The following is a 12,847-nucleotide window of genomic DNA, read 5'->3' as shown; positions in this document are numbered from 1 at the left end:
GAAATCTCTCAAGTTAGGCATAAAGTTGGAAAACAAGACAATTGAGGAAGGTGCAATATAGTTCTGGCATTATATTCGATCTCTCTTTTGATTCATTCATAACGAAGGAGGAAATATAAATGATTTTCACAACGTACTTGTATTATCATGACATCATTGAAAATAATTCAACAATAATGACATTTACCTATGAACCTAAACATTGATTATTTAAAGATTTTTGAATTTTTTTTTTTTTTTTGTGAAATTTTGCATATAAATACTTTTTAAGTCTTTTTTTTTTTTTCCATATAACCACCTTTTAAAAAAAAAGTTGCAAAAGGCTATCAATTTTTAAAATTTTGTTGCAACTTACCACATTTTTAAGCCAAACACACCAATTGTTCTCCATTGAACTGGTGGTAAGTTGCAACAAAACTTTTGAAATTGATGGTATTTTACAACATTTTTTTTTTTTGAAAAAAGTCATAAAGGACACTTAAATTTCAGTAATTATAATCATACGACATCTACAATTGACAATTAACGATAATAAAAACGAATTTAACAAAATCAAACAAGAATTAATAGGGGAAGGGCTGAGAATCCAAATACATAAATATAACAATTCGGCACATTCTCGATTCGTTGTCTCATACAACTTTTTGAGTGGATTCGTCATCGCTTTACAATTTTGTGAGAAAGTAAATCCTTGTGCTGATTCCGTAACCCGAATCTAAGTCATAATCAATCGTAGCCCCGCACAACCGGAGACCAAATTAAACACAAATAAAACCTTGTCTTCCGAAGGAGATCGAAAAAACCTTGATTGTCTTCCGAAGGAGATAAACCCTTTCTTTCGAGGGAGACATTATTGTAACCTAAGAAACAAAAAGCTTAAAAGAAAATAAAGATTGGGCTTTCCATCAGTGAAATTCGATGAAAGCCCCTCAAAATTGACAACGAAAACTAGAGTTTAGGACAGAGAAAAGAGATAAGATTAGTAATTGTTGATTATTAAGTTTGCAACATTTTTTTAATGGGTTGTTATAAGCAAAGAAATAAATAATTAAATAAAAATAAAAATAAAAGGTGGTTTATACAAAAAAAAATTTTTTTTTTAACTACTACAAATTGGCAAATTGCAATGTAATCTCATCAATATAGCTTCATCTATGTTGTTGAAAATAGTTTTCATTGATGATACTTTGTGTTCTCATGGATCAATAGTCCATACTACTAACTTATTTGGTAGGCATAAATTAATGGAATGTGGAGGTTGTGATACGAATTACTAGTTGCTTCTGTTTTCAAAAGTTTGACTTATATACTATTCGCATGCAAGGTCAAAATAAAACAAAATTTGACCATAAAATATGATTTATACAAAAGAAATAATATTTAATTTATTGATTTACTTATAATACTACATAATCGAACTCAAGCTTCTTATGAGAAATCGAGTCGAATAATTAAGTTAATTGAATCCACTATTCAACATTCTGAGTAATCTGGAGCTCGAGTCAAACTCACTTGAGTCGAGTTTTGACAAACACCTACATTAAGAAATGTGCGATGATTATAAAACCGCTACTCTAATTCTAGAACAACTTCATTCAATTATTATACTTTACTTTTTATGACAAAGCTTACCTATTAACTTGACCTTCAATTTAATTATTATATCACCAAAAAAATATTCCTTTTCATTTGAGAGAGGGCGCAGGGCAGTTGATATTCATGCCACAAACAGTAAAATTAGGCAAGTCTAATATGTATGGTGAGGTTCTGAATTGATTTAGGGAGTGACTTTATGGCACTGCAATAGACAGGGAACGGAGATAGTGTTGAAGGGACTTCCAAAGCATGTCATCGTTATCGACATCTGCAGAGATAGTCGCATTCTTTAGCAATTTTCTACTTGAACACTTTTCATACAACGAGGGGTACTCCTCCCATTGGAAAGAATAAGAATATGATGTACCTAATGATGTGATCAATCAACTCTATAACTCTTACTCAAAACCCTAAATCGATGTATATAAAGAAAACCATGATAATAATAATAATAATAACTATAATAATAATAATAAAATTTATGAAAAACCACTTATAATTAGTTAAATATAATATTTGTACTATTTAATTTACCTATCTTTCTTTTTATTAAATTTTAATTTTTTACTAAACACTAGTACAACAACATCACATAATATAAAATAGGTAAAATACGAAAGCTATTAGGAATGATTTTATAGGAAATACAAGTTTCAATTCTCTTAAATTGAAGATAACTTATCTCAAAATGAAATGAAAGTAAATATTATCTTCTATTTTACGTAAGTCAAAGTGAATTGAAATATGATTCTCTATTTTACTCTATCTAGATATAAATTAAATAAGAATTAACTCTCCTTTAATCATTAGTAATTTGATCATATTAACTTAGGGGTATATATATGCATGGTCTTAATGGCAAAGTCAAAATTCTGAAATAGTTTAATACTAATCAAATATGAAAAGAGAAAGAAGAAATTTAAATTTCTAATTGAATAATGGACAAAAGTAAATGAAATTGAGCAAAGTGTGGTGTTAAATTATGTAAGACTAAAATTATAGTATATACTTATATACCACTTTGATGGAAAGTATTGGAATAAGGTTTGGTCCAAAATGCTGCCACTTGGAGCAAATTAGAGTATAATTTAAAGTATCTTATATTTAAATCAATATTGAACCGTTAATATAATATAGTAAATTTATTTTCATAATCCTTTAAATAACTATTTAAAGGCTAATTGGGAAATCAAAATGATTGGGATGTAAATTAAGTTGGGTTATGTGGGTCGAGTCTCCATCAGTCCTTATGTTGACTCGCTTTTTTGGCTTAATAGCCAAGCTAACTCATGACTTCCCCTGGCCTCCCAACTCTATTAGGTGAACCAAAACTTTAACAAACGATGGTTTATCCTGTCAAAGATTATACAATACAAGGTTCAAAACAACACAGGTTCTTTGCAACTTCGTGTCTTTGTTTTTAGGTTCATCAAATTACAAGTACATAGTACGTAGTAGTATTTCTTACACTTGTTATATACACTTTACTTCTCAATGATACATGAGATTTGAATAGCCGTTATATGTTATTTTTAGTACCCAACAAAATTCCTTTCTCTTGTAAACATTGTCCTTTTCCCTATTATCTATCACTTAGCTTGGAATGTACTTAGACTACGCCAAACATATCGTCCTCAAACGAAGTTTCGTCACTTAGTATTATTGGCATGTCACATCATGCATGATATGCTAGAGATAGGTGTTTCATGAAGATAACCTCCCGTCAGTTTAGATGATTAATTACTTATGAGGATAACATATACAATTGTGACGAAATTCTCTCAATCTCTATTTTATTGTCCAGTCATCATAAAATATTCTTTGTTGAGGTTTAAACAAAAAATTTACAAGTAAATAACAATATAATTTTATCTTAATTAACATTCCTAGTAGGGTATATAATAGAAACATGCTACTATCTACTTGTAAGACAATGAAATGTGATGCAAACAAATAGCAATAGAGGGAGTAATACTGATAGTGGCTTTGTTTGGCAATTGGCTGCTGGCTGTTGACTGTCGGCTGGTTTGATTCGCCGGTTTGACTGACTGTTTGTATTGGCTTTTTTGTTGGCTGTTTGACTTTTTATTAGTCTAAAAACATGTTTGGTAAAATTGGCTGTTAGGTAGCCAAAAGCTACTCCAAGTAGCTTTTTCATTTTGGCTTAAAAGCCATTTACCAAACACAAATTTTGGATGTTTGACCAAATGAAAAAGCCAAAAGCCAATGAAAAGCCATTTACCAAACAAGCCCGGTATGACTTAGCTCTTGAAATACTGATTTTCTTGGGTCCACATTGTTTAGAGTTGATCAATCAATTGCCGACATGTGTACTTGCTTAACTATAAAACTCGTGCATCACCATGGTATGGCAGAGATGTATAAAAAGCTAAATATGTTATCCTGCACTTTTCTTCCCCTTGGGATACATGCAACGTGAACCATCAGCAGGGCTACAAACCAATAGTATCGTACGTAGTGACAAGTACTTATTACTCCATATTATAATACTCTATCTGCCTTCAAATTGGTCATCCATCTACCTTTACTACGGAGTATATATTTTTAAAAAATTGTTATAATCAGGGTCGTTTATTGATTCAAATTGAAACGGGTTGAATTGAATGCGATTAAATATTGCAAAATTGAACATTCAAGATTCAAACCAGATTAACCATTGCTAGAATGATCTGAGAGGATTGATAACACTTATCCAAAATTGGACCAGTTTGAACTTGTTTTAGACTTTTATATGCTTCGTATTTTTTAAATTTTAACAAATATGAAGAAATAATAGTTAATTGTCTTTTAATTATTTTTGTTACCCTCATTCGAACCTGTCCAAAAACCAATTTAAAGGGTTTCGGATTAGACTGAACAAGAGAAAGGAATCTTGACTCAATGACTAGAGTTATATTCATAAGTTTGGTAGCTTGATCCAAATTGAATTTTAAACACTGCTATTTATACGAGAGATTGTTATATACACTCGGGTGTACCGTACATCTATGAGTATTTTACTCTCATTTTGATGATTGTTTTTCATTTAATCATCAAATGAAAAACAAATTCTAACTCTTGGTTAATTGGGTGTACAGTACACCCGGGTGTATATAACAAATTCTATATTTATGCTGCATAATAGTGCTTAAAAAAATTGTATCTATAGCAATGTGATGCGTGCTTTAAATCCATAATATACATCAACCATATTAAAAAATAAAATAAAATTAAAAGCATTGTAGATGACCTCCACTATCTCCCATTCTCACGCTCTTTAATTTAAACAAGTATTACAAGTTTGTAATAAAGATAATCCTTTTTTGATTTAATTTTATGTATTTGTTGATTTAGATTTCATTTTTATGTCATATGAAATTTTATTAATGAATTGATTGTTTTTGTAAAAAAAAATCGACATTAGAGATATAAAATACTTCCTCCGTTTTTTTTTTTTTTTTTTTTTTTTTTTTTGTTGCACCATCTTGTCAATGCATTACTTTACCTATTATTATTTTTAATTACACTTTTTGTTAAAATTATAAAAAAATTGATATTTGAAATGTAGATTTCAAGACGAATATAACTAGATCCCATATAACTATATTTTTTCTTACGGATAAAATTACAAATGATGGTCTTGGAACATTATGTGAATAGTGTAAAACTTTATGGTGCAATAAAAGAAAAATGGAGAAAGTAATTAACAATCAAACAACAATAACAGTCAAACTTTGATTAGTATGAGGTTTCCATGAACTAAGGCAGGCCACGAAATAATAATAGTAGGCTATTCGGCCTCACTTCTTGGAATGAGAACATAAACTAAGGCTCTGTTCTCTTCACCTTAGAAAAATAATATTAAGCAAAAATAATTTCAGTTCAATAAAAATAAGTTCAGTTCAGTAAAATTAATTTCAGTTCAGTAAAAATAATTTCAGTTCAGTAAAATTCAGTTTTCTTAAAGAAGAATTATAATAGAAAATCAGTAAAAATAATTTCAGTTCAGCAAAAATAATTCAGTTCAGTAAAATTAATTTAAGTTCAGTAAAAATAATTTAAGTTCAGCAAATATAATTTTGTTTCAGTAAAAATAATTTCAGTTCAGCAAAAATAAGATGAAGAGAACGGGGCCTAAGCCTAGTATAGAATATAGATTGCATGCCAATAGAGCACAGGCCTTGGCCCAACATTTTTTTCTCCTTAATTGGACCATAACAAATTATGTTTTGGATGGACCATATTATCTTAGAAACATGGCATATGAAACACTTATATAATGGAATACTAACAAGAGGCCCAATCAAGTGGCCCAAAAAGAATCTCATGCACCTAATTTTTAATCTCTGGACCTATTACTAAAGGTGACTGGACAAAACTATTTGAATCCAAGATACTAAGATAGTATAAGTTTAGGATTTTCATATCAATCAAAAATCATGTTAAATTCACCTTATTTTTGCTGAATTGAAATTATTTTTACTGAATTGAAATTATTTTTGCTGAACGTAAATTATTTTTACTGAATTAAAATTATTTATACTGAACTAGAATTATTTTTACTGCTCCTTTGTTATAATTCTACTTTAAAGTTACTTATTTTGGCTAAGTTGAAATTATTTTAGCTGAACTGAAATAATTTTTTACTAAACTGAAAATATTTTTACTGGCTAATTTTGTTTAAGGTGAAATGAACAGAGCCTAATTGCTAGTCTGCTAATACTTACTTTCTTCCCATCTTACTCAAACTTTAATTAGCATCAATAATTTTAAGCCTGGACTGTGAAATTGCCTATTACTGACCAATCTAACTGGAACCGAACCGCTTAAAGCACAATATTATTTAACTTGAGATTAAATTCTACTGAACAATCAGTATTGGGCCAAAAAAGACTGAATAGAATAGTATTGACCCGTAAAAGACTTATACTGGGTATCAAACCAATTCGTTGAAATCCAATTCAGATTCAAATCAAACCGAACACTTTATAACCTATTAATGACCTGATTCATTTCAACCTATTTGACCCGAACATTTACTACTCGTGACCCATTTAATCATAATCATTTACATGCAACCTGTGATCCGTTCAACCTAAATCGGGCAGAACTGATGAGACATATTAGTTAAATCTTGACTCATATAACTAGTAACTGGACTAATTATTGAAAGCACTTCATATTTTTTTTATTTTTTTTTATAACTAATCAAGTAACTAAAAACTATTATAACTAGTGGATCAAGGAATGTAGGATGGTTAGTCCCTCCATCACTTCCCAAAATGTCGGGAGTTCGATCCTCACCTCCCTATTATGATAGGAAGCTAGGGCCTCCTCGTATCTTACCGTAAACAAAATAACTACTATGACTGGACTTTTATATGTAATAATTAATATTTGGGTTTTTCTAAGCTATGCTCTTCAAGTTATTGAATTTCTAAGTTGTACCCATATTTTTTCAAAATTATAAGTTGTGCCCTCCATCTCACGTTATTTTATCACAATAACCTATGTTAGCCACAATAGTTAACGGACTTTAGAGAATGTTAAGTGGCATTACTAAAATCGTTTAATTAAAAAATAAAAACATAAAAAAAACATTTAAAAAAAAATAAAAACAAAATTCCCCAGCCACCTTCCCCCCACCGCCAAACCCTAACCCCTTCCCTAAACTCGCCGGAAAACTGTCCGACACTCCACCTTAATCGGTCGGTCGATACTCTACTTCCCCATCTGACCCACCCCGACCCCTTCCCTTTCCCCTAACCCCCATTGCATTTACCTTCTTTCTTGAAACCCCAACCACTTGGCGACGCTTCTCCTTCCTTCCCCCACCTGAAACAACCCCCAACTCCCTTTCCTACACCCCGAAACGGCAAGGGAGGGTCGTTTTGAGGTGGGGGGAAGGGATTGTTGGTTGTTTTGTGGTGGTTTAACGGAGAAATAAGGGTGGTCGGTTTTTTGGGTTGAGTTGCGTCATGTGGTTGTGGTTGTGTTCATGGAGTGTTAAGGAAGGAAGGAGGGCGAGGGGAAAGGGCGGGGGCTCGCCGACGGGAGGAATTGTCTAGGCGAGGGTGGGCAGCCGATTGCCGACTCGCAGCGACGACTTGAGGTGATGGGCTGGGTTGTGATGGTAGGAGGGGTGGTTGGTTTTTTTTTTTCTAATTAAATTAATAATGCCACTTAACGTCCGTTAACGGATATGGCTATCAAAGGATGTTTTGTTGATAAAATATCATGAGGTGGAGGGCATAGCTTACAACTTTGAAAAACCATGAGTACAACTTAGAAATTCAATAACTTGGAGGGCATAGCTTAGAAAAATCCTTAATATTTTTAGACATTATGCGGTTATGTTACCAACTTGTAGTTTATAATACAGTAGTATAAAATCTAGACAAATCTAACTAGATCACATGATTATTATTCGATGACCACCATCTCACTTTGCCAATGGGCAATGCCTTGACTTGAGTATGCGGATATGAAGCTTCTTGTTTCTTCATTTCGAAAATAACGTGGAAATTTATCTTTGATAATAATCCTATCTCTAATTTGTCAAATTGGGTCATCAGTTGAGTTTAAATAGGTGTAATTGGGTCAGACTATTTCAAATTTAACTATACCTTATTATTGTATTTATGACAAATTAATTTTAATCGGATCACTTCAAATTAGATCAGCTTATTTGAGATAAAGACTAACCTAATTAAAATAAATGTTAGCCCATTCCTCCATGATGATCATCAATAGTCCTCCACCCACAAAAAAATACACTAAATTAAAAAAAAAAAAAAAAAGTGTAGGGAAAAAAACTCTAGAGAAGGGCCATTATAAGTTTATAACCTCAAATATATTAAGCCATACCTTTGAGATGACAACAAGAAAGTTAGATGACCTCCACCAAATAAAATTCTAAAGCCACCATTTTTTTTTTTTTTTTAATCTTTTCTCTTTTCATTAAAAAACAACCCAAGTGAGTCCAAATTCCAAACTGCCACGTCACCAATCCAAAACAACACTTCCTCAACTAAAACACCAACCCTTGGATTACATCTTTCCATCCATTTTAAGCCGTTGATTCTCAAATCCAAACCATTTAATTCAAAAAAAAAAAAAAAGCAATAAATAAAAAAAAAAAAAAAATAACTCCTTTATCTTTCATTTTAATTTAATTTAATTTACTATCCCTCTTTAAATCACACTACTACTTTCTCTTTCTTTCTCATTTGTTTCACCACTCATCTCATCACACAAAAACGTTTCTTTCTCTCTCTAAAATCTCTTTCATTTTCTCTCTCTAAATTAGAGTGAGGGGTTGGTGGGTCTTTCTTTGTCCCTCCCTCAAACAACATCAACCCACCAAAAACAACAACTTACTTCAATGGCTTCTCAGGATGATTTCAATAAACATCGCTCTAATCCTCCCTATCCTGAGGTATTCATCTTATCTCTCTTTTATTTTATTATCGAGTCGTAACTCGTAAAGGGTAAATGACGTAGACGGGATTTGATCTAATATCGGGTTTTGGGTATCACCTCTTGAGACTTTATCAGCTAAGTTAATTGACACCCATGATAAATCATCGATAACATATCTGATTTCTTGTTGTTTTAGCTATGTTATGGCTTAATTTTTGTAGATTAGGAGGAAATATGAAGAAAATTTGTGTTTTGGTTTGACAAAATTGATTGGAATTTGTGGATGATAATGCAGTTGTTGTTAGGGTTTATATTATTTTATTATTCTACATTTCTACTGATGAATTTGCCTTTTTTGTTTAAAGCATTTATTTTTCTTTTTTTTTTTTACCCAGTGAGTGATTGCCACTTTTTTTTTTTTCCTTTTATTATTTTTTATTTTATATGAATTGCTTATTTTATTATCTGTATTGTGTGGTTGCCAGCTGTGTGTTACCAAAAAAGGCTCAAGCTTTCATGGTTTTGGTTAATTTTTTATAACTGTCTTTGAGTTTTTGCATTGTCCTTTCCAGCAAATTTAGCTGCTTTTTCAAATTTTTTTAATTTTTTAGCTAAGTAAAGAATTATTATGATTATAATTTTGGTTGTTGTGATTTAAGATTTGGGTGAAATAGAGGTGATCATGAGTTGGGTCGGATCCGGTTTTGGTATGAAAACCGGGCTGATTGGATTTAGTTTTAGTTAAACTGCTAATTTGAATGTGTTAATTACATGAATCATGGAACTACTTTAGTCTGGCTCATGTAAATTAAATGCCCAACTATATAAATATCATGGGAAAATGCTGAAAAAAATGTAGTTGTCATGCTAAAGTTACTTATATGATGGACAAGTAATATGAAATTTATGCTTGATGGGAGTTGACTGTGGCAAACAGATGGATAAAGTGTAAGTTTTGATGGGTAAAGAGAATATTATGAGGATTCTTAGGTAGCAGTTGACATCTAATAGTAAAAAGGATATGTAGGAAGATCAGGAACTTGGAAAAGTATGATGCAAAGATGGATTATGGGTTATTTTTGGCTGAGTACACTATACATTACACTTGTCGTGTCGTAGTTCGACAAAATGCATAATATATTTGGAATATGTGGGTGTAGTTTTGGAAGATTTCCCACGATATTTAAGGGCTGGATTTGAATACTGATTTTGTAGCATATATGAGTAGTTTAAATTTTACCTTTCATATGCTATGTCCATGCCAAGTTTGCTAGTAAGCCAATCGGTATTGACCTGTATTGTCAATACATTAGATTTTGCATCAAGCTTTGTGCCTATTAGGAGAAAAAATTTGTAAGGATAGAATGTGATGGCCTCAGTGAGAGATATTGAGCCAAGATTGGGTTGTAGACTTCAAAATCATAGTGGCCTATTGTATCTAATGGCAATATGAGGATGTTTGTATGATGTATGGAGTTATATCTATAAGCATGACTTTATGAGTGTGTTTGAATTTCGTATAGGTGCTTTTATTATTGTCATATATGATAGGTGATGGTTGCTATTGATCTTGCTCCCGTGACATGAAAAGGGCTTTCCATTTTACACAATTCCCCTGGATTAGAAGAAAAGTCATGCTATGTCGGAAGTTACTAGTTTAGGATTTTGGAAAAGGCTTTAAACTATCTTGGGCTATTCCTTTCTGCACCAGTCTTTCTCTCCTTTAGTTTGCTAGCTGTTGACTTTGGGGGAAATATATCCTAGGTTTTATAGGAAAATTTATTCAATTAAAAATAAATTCATGCTCTGTGAAGCTTCCAGGCTTTCCAACTATAAGGGCACGAAGGTAGCCTCTCTATCCTTAGTTATGGCAGTTTTCTGGATGAAGTTTTTTCTGTGCCTCAAATGATTCCGTTGAGTGAAGTTTGTTGTATATATCCATCTTCTAGTCATGTGACTTTTGCTGTGCTTCTAGTATCCTAATCTATATAGTCTTCTGGTTGAGCTTTAAATTATTCCATAAAAAAACATCTGTTTCACTATCACATGATCCCTCTCCATTAACCGTGTCTGTGTGTCAGTTTCTGCTTTTATAGACTGGTGGTGCTGATAGAATTTTAAGTGCTCAATGTAAAGCTTACACAGTTAATGGATAGTTGCTTGGTTCTGTTCTGTTCTTGTATAGCTTTGACTTTGCTTAACAATCTCTGTTATCGCATTTCCTCTTATGAGTAGTAATGGGGCTGTTTAGGCTTAGCATAATTTTTGAAAACGTAGATGTGATTAATACAAGATACTTGCCATTTATCTCTTAGGGACAGAGTGGAATGGGGAGGGGCGGGGGTGGTGATCTGCTAAAGATTAATACAAGATACTAGTGTTATTTAAAGATGCTTGATTGATAAATTGCATTTTGCTTTGCTTCTTGAACAGCACTTCAATGTACCATCTTTTGAAGTTCTGTGGTGGTAGAAGTTTTAATTGTTTTCAGTTCTTATGCGCAGATGATTATTGCTGCCATAGATGCATTAAATGAGAAATTGGGTTCAAACAAAACTTCAATTTCGAAATTCATCGAATCTAAGTACCAGAACCTGCCTCCTGGCCACTCAACACTGCTAAGGCACCACTTGAACAGGATGAAAGAGACTGGAGAACTTATTTTTTGGAAGAATAATTATATGAAGCCTGATCCCAACTTCATCCGTCGTGGTCGTGGAAGGCCTCCAAAGCCCAAGGAACCTGGCATGCCAACAACTCCTGCTGGATCAGCTCGGCCTAGAGGCCGACCCAAGAAGGATGAATTTGGTGCTGATATTCTTGATCCTGCTGCTGCTAGTGCTCCCTTGAAGAAGGTGAAACTGTCTACGTCCAACAGCTTTGATGCCAACCTTAGTATTGGATCAAACGCAAAATCTGGAAGACCGAGAGGTAGGCCTCCAAAGGTGAAGCCTCAAATAGGGGGTGCAGGGGTTTCAGCACAAGGATGAAAAGAAATAGCATTAGCTTGTAGCAAAAATCAGACTTGTAGCATTTAACCTCCTGGTTTTTTAGGACTTTGTTCAGGTTTGTACGTTGACGTGTTTGTGACCAACCGTTGGTGGTGTTTAGTGTGTGAAGTGGTAATTTGGGTAGAGATAACATAAAGAGGGGATTGGGGAGAAGGCTTTGTGCGTGTTTAGGTGTAATTTGGGTGTACATTGTGGACTTTGTTGGTTTGTTTGTTTCTAATGATGATGCTTTGTTCGTGTTACGGCTGTTACCTTTGAAATAAGACAACATTGATTCTGATTCAAGGTGTTTTTACTTGTATTCTACATATGTTAGTTCGGTGTTGTTTTTTGTTCTTAAAGTTAAGTACTCCGTACTTTGGATGTACGATGTTCCATTATTGTTTGTCTGTCTTCTGCACAAGAAGTTGTGGCTCTCGTGTTATGGGCTGACATATAAGTGGTTATCACTGCGAATGACTTCATCGCAAATCAGTACTAGTCAACAACCATTGTCCAAGCAGAAGAAGTTTGCTTGTCATCAATTTTCTGAAGCTTATGTCATTTTAACCATTCGTTAACCAGATTCAAGGAGATGCAGAATACAAACTACTTCGTGCGAACTACGAAGTATGATGGAGTGTGGAGTAGTAGGAAAGAAGATCTTCGGAGGAATGAATGTAGATTTGCAGGATCACAAGTGTCTGGTCTCTTGGAAGATGGAAGGAGTTAAGAATGTAAACTAAATCATCGCTGAATTCAAAACCAGTCTTACTTGCAATTTTAGCTTCATTTCCCTTTCAATAGTATACATTATTCACATATTCCACTTTAATTAC

At 32.8% G+C, this 12,847-nt stretch overlaps 1 protein-coding gene across 2 annotated transcripts; it reads left to right on the top strand.

Moving 5' to 3' along the window:
• The first annotated feature begins 8,822 nt into the window (after nt 1–8,822).
• On the top strand, nt 8,823–12,324 carry LOC145574891 (HMG-Y-related protein A-like). Of its 2 annotated transcripts, none has more exons than XM_081632770.1 (2): nt 8,823–9,034; nt 11,523–12,324. In XM_081632770.1, exons 1-2 carry the CDS (start codon nt 8,981–8,983, stop codon nt 12,006–12,008), a joined length of 540 nt encoding a protein of 179 aa, XP_081488896.1. In that variant the 5' UTR covers nt 8,823–8,980; the 3' UTR covers nt 12,009–12,324. The 2 variants fall into 2 exon arrangements, with proteins under 2 accessions (XP_081488896.1, XP_081488897.1); XM_081632771.1 differs by having other exon boundaries at nt 11,510–12,324.
• Nucleotides 12,325–12,847: the final 523 nt, after the last annotated feature.

This window comes from Chenopodium album, chromosome 13 (genome assembly GCF_948465745.1).
Source record: "Chenopodium album chromosome 13, dcCheAlbu1.1, whole genome shotgun sequence".
Classification (NCBI taxonomy): domain Eukaryota; kingdom Viridiplantae; phylum Streptophyta; class Magnoliopsida; order Caryophyllales; family Amaranthaceae; genus Chenopodium; species Chenopodium album.
This window is presented reverse-complemented; position numbering and strand designations above follow the sequence as displayed.

Coding starts and splice junctions, on each gene's coding strand:
- LOC145574891 (XM_081632770.1), top strand. CDS start 8,981: ATGGCTTCTCAGGATGATTTCAATAAACATCGCTCTAATCCTCCCTAT. Junction 9,035..11,522: donor CTAATCCTCCCTATCCTGAG/GTATTCATCTTA, acceptor TCTTATGCGCAG/ATGATTATTGCTGCCATAGA.